The 12,984-nt window shown below is 47.2% G+C and overlaps 1 protein-coding gene across 3 annotated transcripts in view; it reads left to right on the forward strand.

The window, feature by feature from the left end:
* IL15RA (interleukin 15 receptor subunit alpha) overlaps positions 1-12,535 on the forward strand; it is a 49,547-nt gene extending 37,012 nt beyond the window's left edge. For 2 of the 3 annotated variants that reach the window (XM_081227917.1, XM_081227919.1), the window contains 2 exons: positions 12-96; positions 12,317-12,535. In XM_081227917.1, the coding sequence (XP_081084043.1) occupies positions 12-96; positions 12,317-12,530 (299 nt within the window). In that variant the 3' untranslated portion in view covers positions 12,531-12,535. Of the gene's footprint in view, positions 1-11; positions 97-2,594; positions 3,579-12,316 lie in introns of those variants that run through there. The other variant, XM_081227918.1, reaches the window with a different exon arrangement.
* Positions 12,536-12,984: the final 449 nt, after the last annotated feature.

Here is a 12,984-nt window from a genome sequence, read left to right on the forward strand (position 1 = left end):
TCTCTTTCCAGCGGCCATCTCCACGTCAGTGGCCGTGCTCTGTGGAGTGTGCGTGGCATGTCTTCTGGTACTTTATGTACGTTACATACGGTCAAGGTGAGTAGACAGAAGACTCGCACCGCACAAGATGCTGCCTCCCCCCAAAAAAGGGCTGCATCTGGATGACCCCGGGCCTGCCCTGTCCAAGGAAGACCTCCTTTTCTGGCTGTAGACGCAGGCACTTCCATGCATCCTGTGTTCGCCAAAAGGAGTGTCGGGGCTGAGCGGTCACTGAGTCGGGTCTGTGCCCTTCACTTTCCAAAGCAGCCCGCAGGCCACTAGTCAGAACCGGGCAACCAGAAGCCAACAGATGACACGGGGCCAATTCACCAAAAGCCAATTCAGAAGGAAAGAAGGTTCCAAATAACCAATCTGACGGATCTGCAATTCTGATGATATAGTCACGAATGTATTCTTCTTGAATGTACTCGTTAAATACAGATATGCTTCCCCATAAATAGGCTCATTCATGTTGGCCTTGGAATTTCTAATACTTGAAATTCTATATTTTAGCAGTAGTGGCAAGACTGTTTCTGCCACTTGCTGAAATTTCAGTTTTTATTATTTTTCTAATCTTTACGCATTTTCACTATTCCTTCGTAAAAGCCTCAAGTGGCATATTAGCCTTGACTTTGTACTTCCATCAGTTAGTAGCCAGTATTTTAGAATTCCATAGTGATATGGCTGTTCCAGACACATCAGGTGTGTTGAAACTGAACTTTTAGTCACTAGTTAATAAAATATTTTTTTCTAAATATTATATCAATACAAAGATTATATCACCCTTCGAGCCTAACTTTGACAAAATGAACATTCCATGAAATGCTACTGTAAAGCCAAAATGAAAAACAGCCATCAAAAAATTCACACAAATCTTCAAAAGCTGTTAATACCATCCCAAGCAAAAGAAATGCCACAAACCTCATAGTTTAGAAATCAACAAAATAAGGTTGATATTTTACCTAAAAATTCATCAAAAAATCCCCCCAAATGCTAAAATATTAGCAAAATAGAAATGACTTTTAAAAGGATTTTAAGAATACCATTACAACTAAATAATTTCCACATAAAATGTTGTATTTGGAATTACATTCTTAGGAGATTATAATGAATATATATATTTTTAATTTCCTTCCATTACTTTATTTATTTTAGTCTTCGGGTGCACCCCACAGCATGTGGGATCTTAGCTCCCCGACCAGGGATCAAACCTATGCCTCCTGCATTGGAAGGCAGAGTCGTAACCTACTGGACCACTGGGGAAGTCCCAATAATGAATATATTCATTGACTATATTAGAAAAGAATATATACACAATCTTTTTAAAGAATACATTAAAATATATTTTTAAAAAGGATTTGTAAATTTGATATATATGGCCAATAAATATGCTCATAAAAGGAAAACATCAATATTCACTGATTATTTTATGGAAAATCATAAATGTATCTATAAGAAGAATTGGTAAACCTGGTAAGTGTGACTACTTGGGCATTTGGTGAGTCAATTCTTGCCATAAACTGATAATTTGCAAATAGGTTATTAGGTAGATTTGTCATTCAACAAGTTGGCTTTTAGAAAATTGTTTTTGGTAAATTGGCCTAGAGTCCTAATTTACAGTTTAGCCTTCACTCCAAGGAGCTCAAAGTGCTTACTCTAAAATGTCCTAAAAGTTGCTTATCCTCAGGAGGTAGACTGTATAATCCACAGACCCACATACTCAGGGCCTAAAACACATGTCCAACGAGACAGGGAACTGTGGAATTAAGATGCTCTGCATCCCCTACTCTTGGCTTCTTAAGGACTAATTAATATTTGTTTTTTTTCTTTGTTTTTTTTTTAATTAACTATTTCTTTATATTTGGCTGCATTGGGTCTTCATTACTGTGCGCGGGCTTTCTCTAGTTGAGGTGAGCAGGGGCTACTCTTTGTTGCAGTGCACGGGGTTCTCATTACGGTGGCTTCTCTTGTTGCGAAGCACTGGCTCTAGGCGTGCGGGTTTCAGTAGTTGCGGTGTGCGGGCTTCAGTAATTGTGACTCATGGGCTCTAGAGTGCAGGCTCAGTAGTGTGGTGCACAGGCCTAGTTGCTCCGTGGCATGTGGGAGCTTCCTGGACCAGTGCTCGAACCCGTGTCCCCTGCATTGGCAGGCAGATTCTTAACCACTGCGCCACCAGGGAAGTCCAATATTTGTTTATTTATTTAACACTTATTAAGCAAATGTCAGGAGCTGTTTTAAAAGCTTTGTAACCATTACACCATTTTTATTAAGATTGTCACACCTGGCTTAGCCGGGCTCCTGGTGACTCACTCCTTCCACGGTGCCTGGCATTTGAACCACCACCTTTAGCAGAGGGAGGATTGGCAAGGTGCAGGAGGCCACTCCAACAGCATTGGTAAACCTTGGTGGACAAAGGGCTTAAAATACCAAAATAAGATTTAAATACCACCTGTGAGTGGAGGCAATCTAGGTGTTCTCCATCAGAGTGCCCAAATGAACTACCTTTTGACCTAATCTCTCCTTTTTTCAAAACCTGTGAATTACCTGCTTTACAGGCAAGCTTACCAGATACCCAGTGTTGAAATGGAAAGCATGGAGGTCGTGCCAATGACTGGGGGAACCGATGCCAGAGGGGAGGGCACAGAAAATGAACCACACGACCTAGAAGGCTCCAGGGGACGCCGAGGACAGCGAAGGCCACAGTGAAGGCCCAGCTCTGCTCCAGCCAAAGAGGACCTAGAGAAGCCCTGGGGCGGTGGCCTCGGGGAAAAGCCCACCAGGATGAGAAAACATCCTGGTACCATTTTGCCGACTGTCCAGCTCAGGTACCGCCCGTATGAGTGGGTTCTCCGGATTCAGGATGGACACTCGCTCCCTGCCCTGGGGCACAAGGCCCAGTTCCCAAAGTCCCAGCGGTCGACACTTTCCCAGGGGAGAGTGAAGGCCTCAGGTCTTCCTATCAGAGCTTTTATTTCATCATGACATTTATTCAGGACAGCTTATCCACTCGGCTCTCTCTCCCATTCCTCACCTGGACCTGCAGTTTACAAAGAAAAGAAATACGCTCGAGGCTCCAGGTGAATTTCGAGGCTCCTCCTGGCTTGGGAGATGTTTACAAGGATGACACCGGCATTTCAGCTCCTAAAACCTCTCTCTCAGCTACGTGCTCTGTACACACTGAAAGGGAGCAGAGAGGTTGTGCCCAATGGATGCTCTTGATTTAAAGGTTCAGAAGGAAAACTGAACTTGGTGACATTTTCTATAGATGTGCATTTATATTTATATCCTTGTCTTTTATAGCTACATATTATAAGATGTGTATTTTGAAATTGTGTCTTGTATAAACAAAATAAAATGTCTATTTTCAATACAAAAAAAAAAAAAATGCACTGAAAGAATCACGAGAAATGTACCACAAATAACAAAAGGAGATCAGGAATGCAGAGTCCCAAATGGTTGAGTTCAGCTTTTCTTTCTCAAAGGAGAAAAAAAAGTCTTGTCTGAATCCGAGTCAGATCACAGTTTTGGAGAATTTTTAATAGCATTTCCATGTCAGAAGCAACGGGTGGCAGGTTGTGGCCCAGGCATGCCTGGTGCACACACTGTCTCTTTCCCTACAGGTTTCTTTTCTTTCATGCTTTGATGCTTATAATTTTTGTTTATAAAATCATGGGCCTGGTCCTACCTCCTCATTTTACAGATGGGAAAACTGAGGCCTAGAGAAGTGACATGCCCAAGGCCATGTGGCTCAATTAATGCCAGAGTCTGAACAGAGTCAGGATGGGGGCAGGTGCAGGGGTAGGGCTATAAACCAGGTGTCAGCTGCCCCATCACACAGCACAAGCATACGGGAGGTGGGGCATAGGCACAGCAACAAATTCACAAGCTGCCGCGGCTCTCAAAGTACCATTTCGTATAAACTTCTTCATGTCATGAATTTAGATGGCTTCATCAAAAGTAAAGGAAGGGGGACTTCCCTGGTAGCGCAGTGGTTTAGAATCTGCCTCCCAATGCAGGGGACACGGGTTCGAGCCCTGGTCCGGGAAGATCCCACACACCCCGGTGCAACTAAACCTGTGAGCCACAACTATTGAGCCTGCGCTCTAGAGCTCATGAGCCACAACTACTGAAGCCTGTGTGCCTAGAGCGGGTGCTCCGCAACGAGAAGCCACCTCAATGAGAAGCCTGTGCACCGCAACGAAGAGTAGCCCCCGCTCGCCACAACTAGAGAAAGCCCGCACACAGCAATGAAGACCCAACGCAGCCAAAAATAAATAAATAAATAAATAAATAAATAAATTTTTAAGTGAAGGAAGGAAGGGGAGGAATTTTAAATGGCTGCTTTGGGGATTTCAGAGCCACACCATTTTCACTATCTGCAAATATCTGTTTCAACAAGTAGGAAAACTCACTGCTAACACATAAGCTGGGCCATTCTATTCACTACTGGCCTTAAGTACTTGATTATCCAGAACCTGCCTGATTACCTAAACTTTCTGCTTCTCTCTTCAACTGCTTGCCCCTAAGTTTCTAGAGTTTACCATTAACTGGATCCAGTTAGTTCTTACAAGAATCTTTAAGTGTATGACCCTTGTTATTTTTAAAACTAATTTGACAGGAAGAAAAAAGGGCAGATGTTCAGTGGAGCCAGGAAACTGAAAGGTTTCTATGGGATGGAAGAGAGCTGAGTCACAGGGGTACTTCAAGGATTTATGGTTCAAAATCACCATCATCTTTGGAAGGATGACATGATGACCTCGGAGGGGCAGTGGGGTGCTGTTTTGAAGATGCAGAATCAGCTGGTTCAGGTCCAGCATGGAAGTCTGCGATCTACCAGGCACCAACCAAGTTCAAGCTGGGTAAACCATACGACAAAAATTAGATCTAGACATAGAAGCAGGGCTGGGTGGAGCTGAGGTCTAAAAGGACCAAGGCGGGTTGGGTGAGGACAGATCAATCAATCAATCAATCAATCGGGACCTTTTTTCCTTTCTTCCTTTTTTTTTTTTTAAGTCTAAAGGGGTAAAATGGATTCTCTTATCAGGTGGTATAGTCTTCTAGGGAAATGTTTAAGTAACCTCTACAATGCCAGAACATATCATGGCCTCAGAATTTATCCATCAAGCAGTGATGAACATCTTGAAAAGTAAGAACTGTGCTTTCATCTTTGAATTCTCAGAGACTGATGCAGTACCCTGAAGGTCATTAACAGATGCTAGATCAATACATTAAAAGATTCCTAATCACAGTAAGGCCAAATTTTCTGAGACAGGGTAGCAGTTTCTCAGGCAAAGCTACAAAGTGATCTGGGGGGCACTCAGCCACTTGTTTTTTTGCACCCATCTCCCTAGCCTTCTTTGACAGCTCCAAGCACTGCTTCAAGTTCTACATCTGGCCCCCATTTTTACACACAAATAGTGACTGATGCTCAGAGGGCTTGGCCTGGGAGGACACAAGGTGACTTGGAAGTGAGGAATAGACATGGAAACCATAACAACGTACGCTGGAAGGGCAGATAAACGGTATGCGGGGGTCTCGGGTGCACCTCTTATGTGGCATCAGGACCCCCTTCCTACTCCCTCCCACCTGCCCCCACCTGTAGGCTGCCTGCGAGAGTTCTCCAAAAAACTACCATTTCCCCTCTCCTACCCAGAAGCCCCAATCCAGCCAACCTGGGAGGGTCCTGCAGACAGACCTGGTGTGAGGCTACCTCCTCCAGTTACCTGTCACCGCATCACAGGCCACCCCAACAGCAGTTCCGCACCACCACTGTTACTGTCTCTGGGGGCTGACTGGGCTCAGCCAGGCAGTTCTGCTCTGTGTCATCAACTCGGCTGCATTCAGTTAGTGGCTGGGCTGAGCTGGAAGGTCTAAGAAGGCCTCACTCACTGCCTGGGTCCCCAGTGCTCCCCTGCGTAAACTCTCCACGTGGCTAGCCTGGGCTTCCTCACAGCATGGCAGCCTCGGGACGGCCAGACTGCTTACAGGTGGCTGAAAGAAGAAACCGCCAGGCCCCTCAAAGGTAGGAGCTGGCACATTTGATGGGCACATCTATTGCATTTGATTGGTCAAAGCAAGTCGCCAGGCCACCCAGCCCCAAGGGGAGGGGGGATGACAAAAAAGGAGGAAAGGAATCAAGGGAAACCATCTTTGGAGATTATACCAAGTACTTCCCAGGGGCACCAGAGAAGTGGCTTTTATCTTTCGATCCTTGGCACTCCATAAATCCAGGAAATGTTGGACAAATGAGTGAAGAGAATGATCGGGGGTCAGTATCTGCCGGGCACTGAGAAAAGTCGATCTTTTTATTTTTATTTTAGTGGACAAGGTACATAGGACCCAAAGGGATTTGCAAGTTCTACAGCTGTTAGGTCTTTAGCCCAGATGATGTCGCCAGCTGGCTACAAACCTACATAATTCACATTTTTCCCTCCTCTCTCATTTCCTGTGCTCCACCACATTTGTCATGAAGAAAACTGATTGCCTATCAACCTTTTTTATCTTAACTTAATTTTCCTTGATCAATAAATAAGACTTTGACTTTCATCTTTTTAAACCCTCCTCTAGACATTAGGAAGTAGGAGAACAGGGACCAAAAAGGCACATTTAAGGGTTTCTCCGTGTTTCTAATTGCCCAATCCACTTTCTTCAATTCTGGCCTCAGAATTTTGAGAACGTAGCTGAGAATCTTGAGTTTGCTTGTTTTCCCATAAGACTCTTGAGTGTGCTTGTTTTCCCATAAGACTGTGCTCCTTCAAGGCAAGAGCAGTGTGATTCAGATCAGAGCATCCCCAACACCTCACACTGTGGGAACCTATGAGGAATTCAACGTGTGACTATTTTCACAGAATTTATAAATATATGGCGCTACACTTATGAGGGAATTGTGTGTTCTCCCCTAAGGGCCTGTCTAAAAATCCACCCATTCTACTTTCGTGGTCTTGAGCTATCTGGGATGTAATACTCCCTCTTCTCCAATTTGGGGACCCACCACTGTGTGGGACACCCTCCCTCCCACAATGCAGAAAGGCCAATATCCCCTCCACCAACTCCCACCAGGTGTGGGCAGCAGAGCCACATGAGGCCCATCAGATGCCTTCACCTGGTGAGAAGCGTTGACTATGGGATGAAGGAACACAACAGAACTGATGGAGCAGCGCCCAGCAAGGCTTCAGGGGCATCCAACGTTGTCAGGCTGCCTGTTTCCTAGCTCTCCAGACTGCTGTGGTTCCTACCTGTTTCCCAAGCCTAATCCTCCAACTTCCTGTGATTCTACGAGCCCCCAACACTCTTCCAATACATCTTCTCTTTCCTTGTTACAGATTCAGTTTTCATTACTTGTCACTGAGAAGGTCCCACCAGTATGGAATTTGGTACTAGTAACAGGTATTGCAAATTACAGAGAAGTAGGGAAAGAAGGAATAGCTTCGAATGGTTATCTGCCTTAGAGAGGGCAGAAAACAGCGTAAGCTCGACTAGCAGCCTGAGATGGGACTCCAGCAGCCCAGGGCAGGCAGTGAACTAGTTCCCCAGGAGTGGCCTGGAACGGCAGGCCCGCTGAAGGCCCAGCTCCGGGAGGCTGCAACACAGCTGGCCTAAAATATTGTGGGTGAAAAAATCCAAGGCCATAGCCGGATGGCTACTATTCATGGCATTGAATAATTTAGATAAGAGAACACGAGTTCAAATCCCTAAAATCTCTATTCAAGTTTCAAGCCACAGTCTAAAACCTAGAGATTCTGTAACCACTGAATTGCATGCCTTCGAGATGCAAGGCCAAGAGGAAACCCAACTTAAGAGCTCAAGTCCTCACAGTGTTGAATCATGTTAGCTGAATTTACAGCCACGGCAGGTTTAAGAGACCTGAGGGCTGGAAGACAGAGCACTGATTGGATGAGGACGAGGCCCCAGGATTGGAATTAAGAAATGGGGTGGGGGGTGGAGGGGAGATAAGTTGGGAGATGGGGATTGACATATACACACTACTATATATAAAATAGATAACTAATAAGGACCTACTGAATAGCACAGGGAACTCTACTCAATACTCTGTAATGACCTATATGGGAAAAGAACCTAAAAATGAGTGGATATATGTATATGTATAAAGATTTACTACGCTGTACACCTGAAACTAACACAACATTGAAGATCAACTATACCCCAATTAAAAAAAAAGATATAGGGGAAATTTGGAGGCTCACAAGCCTCCCAACTCTACCCCCAGGGACCCTCCCTCATCCTCAGCAGCAGCCCGTTTTACCTGGTAACGCTGCTCCTCGCTTGCTTCAAGGCAGCATCGCTACTTCCTTGGTTGAGGAGCCACCTTGCAAGAGGAAGCCTGTGGCCCTGTTCTACCCCCGGTGGGCACAGGAAGAGAGCTTCACTGATTATGCCAGCCAGACCCTCAGGATCACATAGCAGCCTGTTCGACTAAATCACAGCCCTCACAAGGGCCATCCAGGGCCTTGCTCCAGGCTGCCTCCTCCACCTTTCCCCCCACCACTTCCCTGTGTCCCCACAGGCCAAGCACGACGTCCACGGGCAACCCATCTGCCAGTCCTTGGCCATCCTCTCTACATCCAATCTACTTTTCAAGAGCCAGCTCGATATCTACCTGCTCCAGGGAGCCTTCATTAGCTACTCAAATGTGTGAAATCGTCCGCCTCTGAGCCCCTGTAACCTTTATTACGTGTCCTATAAATGCGGAGTTTGCTGAATAGTACCTCAAACAGTAGCAGGAGCGCAGGACTCGGACCACCTGGGTGCCAAGCTCTCACTCTACCCTTCGCTGGCCCTGTCACCTTGGGAGAGTCACTTAAGCTATAAGGACCGACATTCCATCTTTAAAGTGGGGATAACAACACCTGCATTGTCCTTTTCACAAAGGTGAGGATCGATGCGGTGTTTGAAAGTGCTTTCTAAACTGCTTCTCTCTCTCTCTCTCTAGACACTAGAGATGCTAAGTGAAGACCAGGATCTTACAGCCTGATCAAAAAAAGGGGAGACATAGCAAAAGAAAGCGAAGCAAAAACTTCACAACAGGGCTTCCCTGGTGGCGTAGTGGTTGAGAGTCCGCCTGCCGATGCAGGGGACGCGGGTTCGTGCCCCGGTTCGGGAAGATCCCACATGCCGCGGAGCGGCTGAGCCCGTGAGCCATGGCCGCTGAGCCTGCGCGTCCGGAGCCTGTGCTCCGCAACGGGAGAGGCCGCAACAATGAGAGGCCCGCATACCGCCAAAAAAAAAAAAAAAAAAACTTCACAACACACATTAGCAGATATAAACGCCACATGGGGCGTGAACACAGTAACATTATCACGTTAAGCTCAGGAGGGGAAGAAATCACTAAAAGGCCTGGATACGTGAGGAGTATTTTAGATGTAATGGGACTTGAGTTGAAGTGTGGTTGTGATTTAAATAAATAGAAATAGGCAGGGAGGGTTCTAAATAGGGGGAATGATACAGGCAAAGACAGAGGGAAGCAAGTGACAAGTTCAGAAGAGAAGGAGGCAGTTGGAATGACAGACCACTTGTGGGGCTCACGTGACAGACGAGGCGGAAGGCAGACTGTGGAGCTCCGTGCTTTTCTTATAACCCCAGGGGTGGCCTGTGACATGAGCTCGTTCTGGGAGGACTGCTTGATGACTATTATAAACAAACAGAAATGAAAGCAGCCTTAAAGAGCGATGGTCTTGCAGGGACTGAGTGCAATCAGCAGAATCTTAGGGTCTTGCAGGTCCCAGCTGCTACCCAAGGGCCCCCTTCTGATGGATGCCATCACCATGAACTTGGATGGTTATCTGTCCAGGGCTGTTTCCTCACTTCTCTGGGCAGAGAGCCAAAAGACTAATTACAAAACAAGCGTGTAAACTTCAGAAACCCCTTTGAGATGAATGTGATCCAGAGGACGCCTGAGCTTCTCTAATTCCAAGTTGTCCAGGGCCACCTGGGCTGCATGTGGCTGCGGTGTCTCTGGTCTGTTCCCAGAAGCCTTACAGCCTTAGCCTGGGGGCTTCCCAGGGGGAGAGCTTAGAAAGAATTCTAGTTGCTACCCCAAGTCCTAATTACATCAGCTACACTTTAACTGGCAGTAAAATTTGGTTTGAAGAATGCCATGGCTGAGAACATCAGAAAGCCTTTGATGCTTTGTTTTTGACAAATGTGGGCTTTTTGAAGAGTTCTAGTTCCAACCGTTGACATGGTGGTGCTGGAAATACCAGGGGTTTGGAGATCACACTTGTTTTAACCCGAACGTTATTCTATGTGCTACTGATCAATCACTCTAAAGGCTGCTTCATCATCCGCTCCTCCAGGTTTGTTGGGAGAACTAAATAAAATAATGTGCAGTCCCGAGTATGTCTACCATGCTAATAAATCCTGCAGTCATTTCCTGGGCGAGATCGATGTGTACACTGGACAATCAGGCCCTGGCAGTTGCCTGCCCCTCTCCTCCCTTTTCAAACGAGTTCCCACTTTTGGGGTATTAATTCTCTTCCACACCATCATGTGTATCAAAGGAAGCAGACCTCATTCCAGACTATGGGAAAGCAAATCCTGATTATTTTAAGCTACCCTGCTGCTAGCGGCTGGGTTAGGAATGGGCAAGTGACCCGGTTCTGACCACTGAGACGTGAGGGGAAGCTCCTGGGGAAGGGTTCCTTGCTCCCAAGAGACACAGAGGACAGGCTTTCTTCTCACTGCTCATCTGGACACACTGCCCAACAAGATACAGGCAGCCTGCCGCGGGGAAGCCAGCCTGGCCGCAAAGCTGACACTAGAGATGGCAGGGAGGCCAGAAACGGCCCGCCCTCCTCTGCGAAACCGTCACATTTCCTGTTCAATGCCCTTTAGAGCTTCTGTCTGGGGAACTCACGGCCCCAAGTGTCCTGATATAGAATTTGGTAACACAAAGTGGGGACGGTGTAAGTCACCCTGAGATGTGAAACGGGCTGAGCCGAGGGGGAGGACAGGACAGTGAGGTCCCTCCACCTCAGGCCAGGAAGCCAGTGGCCCTTCCTCGTGCAGCTCCGAACCACTCATTAGAATGTTACCTTTTCTGCCATGGGCTCCAGATCAAGAAAACGTAATACTAGGAAAATGATTACATAAAAAAAATCCAGGACCATTGAGTTGGACATTTAAAAAAGGAAAAAAACAATCCAGGATGTTGAGTCCTGTCGGCTACTTCTTGAGGCCCTGGGTAGGTTCTTTAAAGGATGACCTTGGGTGAAGGCAGAGCAGATAATAGGCTTTGCAAAGAGGACCCATCTGTTTGCAGCCCCAGTTAGACTGATGGTCTGACTGCAGCGAGAAACCCCTGCAAGGTTTTAAGCAGGGCGGTGACATAATTTAGTCTTCACTTTAAGACTACGTGTCCTGGGACTTCCCTGGGGTCCAGTGGTTAGGACTCCACACTCACTGCCAAGGGGCCGGGTTCCATCCCTGGTCGGGGAACTAAGATCCCACAAGCCAGACAGCACAGCCAACAACACAACGACAAAAACAACATAAAGACATGTCCTTCCACGTAGAGAAGGGAAGGGAGGGGCCAGAGGAGACGTGCAGAGCAGCTGAGGATGCTGGCACAGGCCAGGTGGGACGAGACAGAGACCCGGTCCAAGGGTCAGAGGATGGAGAGAAACGGGTGGACTTGAGATAGTTCAGAGGAAATGTCAGAAGAACTTGCAGTGGTGCCATTTACTGAGGGGGGGAGGGCGACGGGGGGACCCGGTTGGGGTGGGGTCTACTCCACATTCCTAAAGGCCCAGAGGCTCAGGGTGACTAGGAAGGACTGATGGAAACGACGAGGCTTGAAGGAAAGCATTAACCACAGCAGTCTGACTGGAGAGGTGCCTGAGTCCTGTGTTAGCCCAGGTGGTCGGCGCAAGGGCAGGCCTGCCGCCACCGCAGGAGCAGGTTGGGCCTGCGACACACGACCATCTCCCACACGGGACCTTGTACTTCTGTCCACGTTAGTGTTTAGTAAACTGTTTTAGTAAATCTCACCCCTTGTCTTCTCCATCAACTGAAAGCTCGGTGCTGATCTCAGTGGGGTGGGTGCTTCCACGTGTCGACACCTGCTCCAGACATTCCACACTCCCTCTGCAAAACCTTACCTGTGACTTCACTAAAAATAAAATAACCGGCTGGGAGCCACCTGAACTTCCGCCTAATCACTTACCTGTGCACTGATCTGGTTTCCTTTATGTTTCAGGTCCCAACCCATCAACGACCTGTGTCTTCCCTAGCTCATCTTTGCTATTATTTTCCACTCCAGATTTCCTGGTCCCCTTCCTGACACCTCACCTCTTCCAGCCTCGCTTCCTGAGACTCGGCCATGTGGACGGTGTCTGTTTCGTTTCTCCACCTCCCACTCGTGTTCTCGAAGTTTATCACCCGGCACAGAGATGAAGTCAGGAGTTACATACGATCTCCTACCAGAAAGCACCTCACCTCCCTTCCCAAAAGGAAAGCATTTCAAAACCTTGTAGCTGATTGTTTGGGTGTGTATCTCTGGATCTGCAAGTAATAAGCTCCCAGTGACTTGTGTTTTTAGGTTTCAGGCATCGTAACCGACTTCCTACTGTGGAGGAGGAAGATGGAGCCTCCTCTTCTCACCACCATTACACACCTCCCTGCCGACGGGCACGTGTGGACACTATTAACACTATGAAGATTATGTGCAGCTGAGCTGGGTGGTAAACCATGGTCACTTTCTCTCCCCTGTACAACACATGCCCCCTTCAACTATTAAAGGCTTAATAATCGCCTTGTTTCCCCACCCCATTTGCTTGGTTTTCTATGTGTTCCTCACTAACTCCAGGGCACACAAGAGCCCTTTACTAAATATCCTGCCCAGGTGTCCCCACCCTCCTGGGTCGAGCTCCATGTTTCCTGGGGAAGGTCCTCCTCATTCTTGATTGGCCCTTGACTTTGCTGTAATTC

This window comes from Mesoplodon bidens, assembly GCF_964165515.1.
Source record: "Mesoplodon bidens genome assembly, chromosome: 3".
Classification (NCBI taxonomy): Eukaryota; Metazoa; Chordata; class Mammalia; order Artiodactyla; family Ziphiidae; genus Mesoplodon; species Mesoplodon bidens.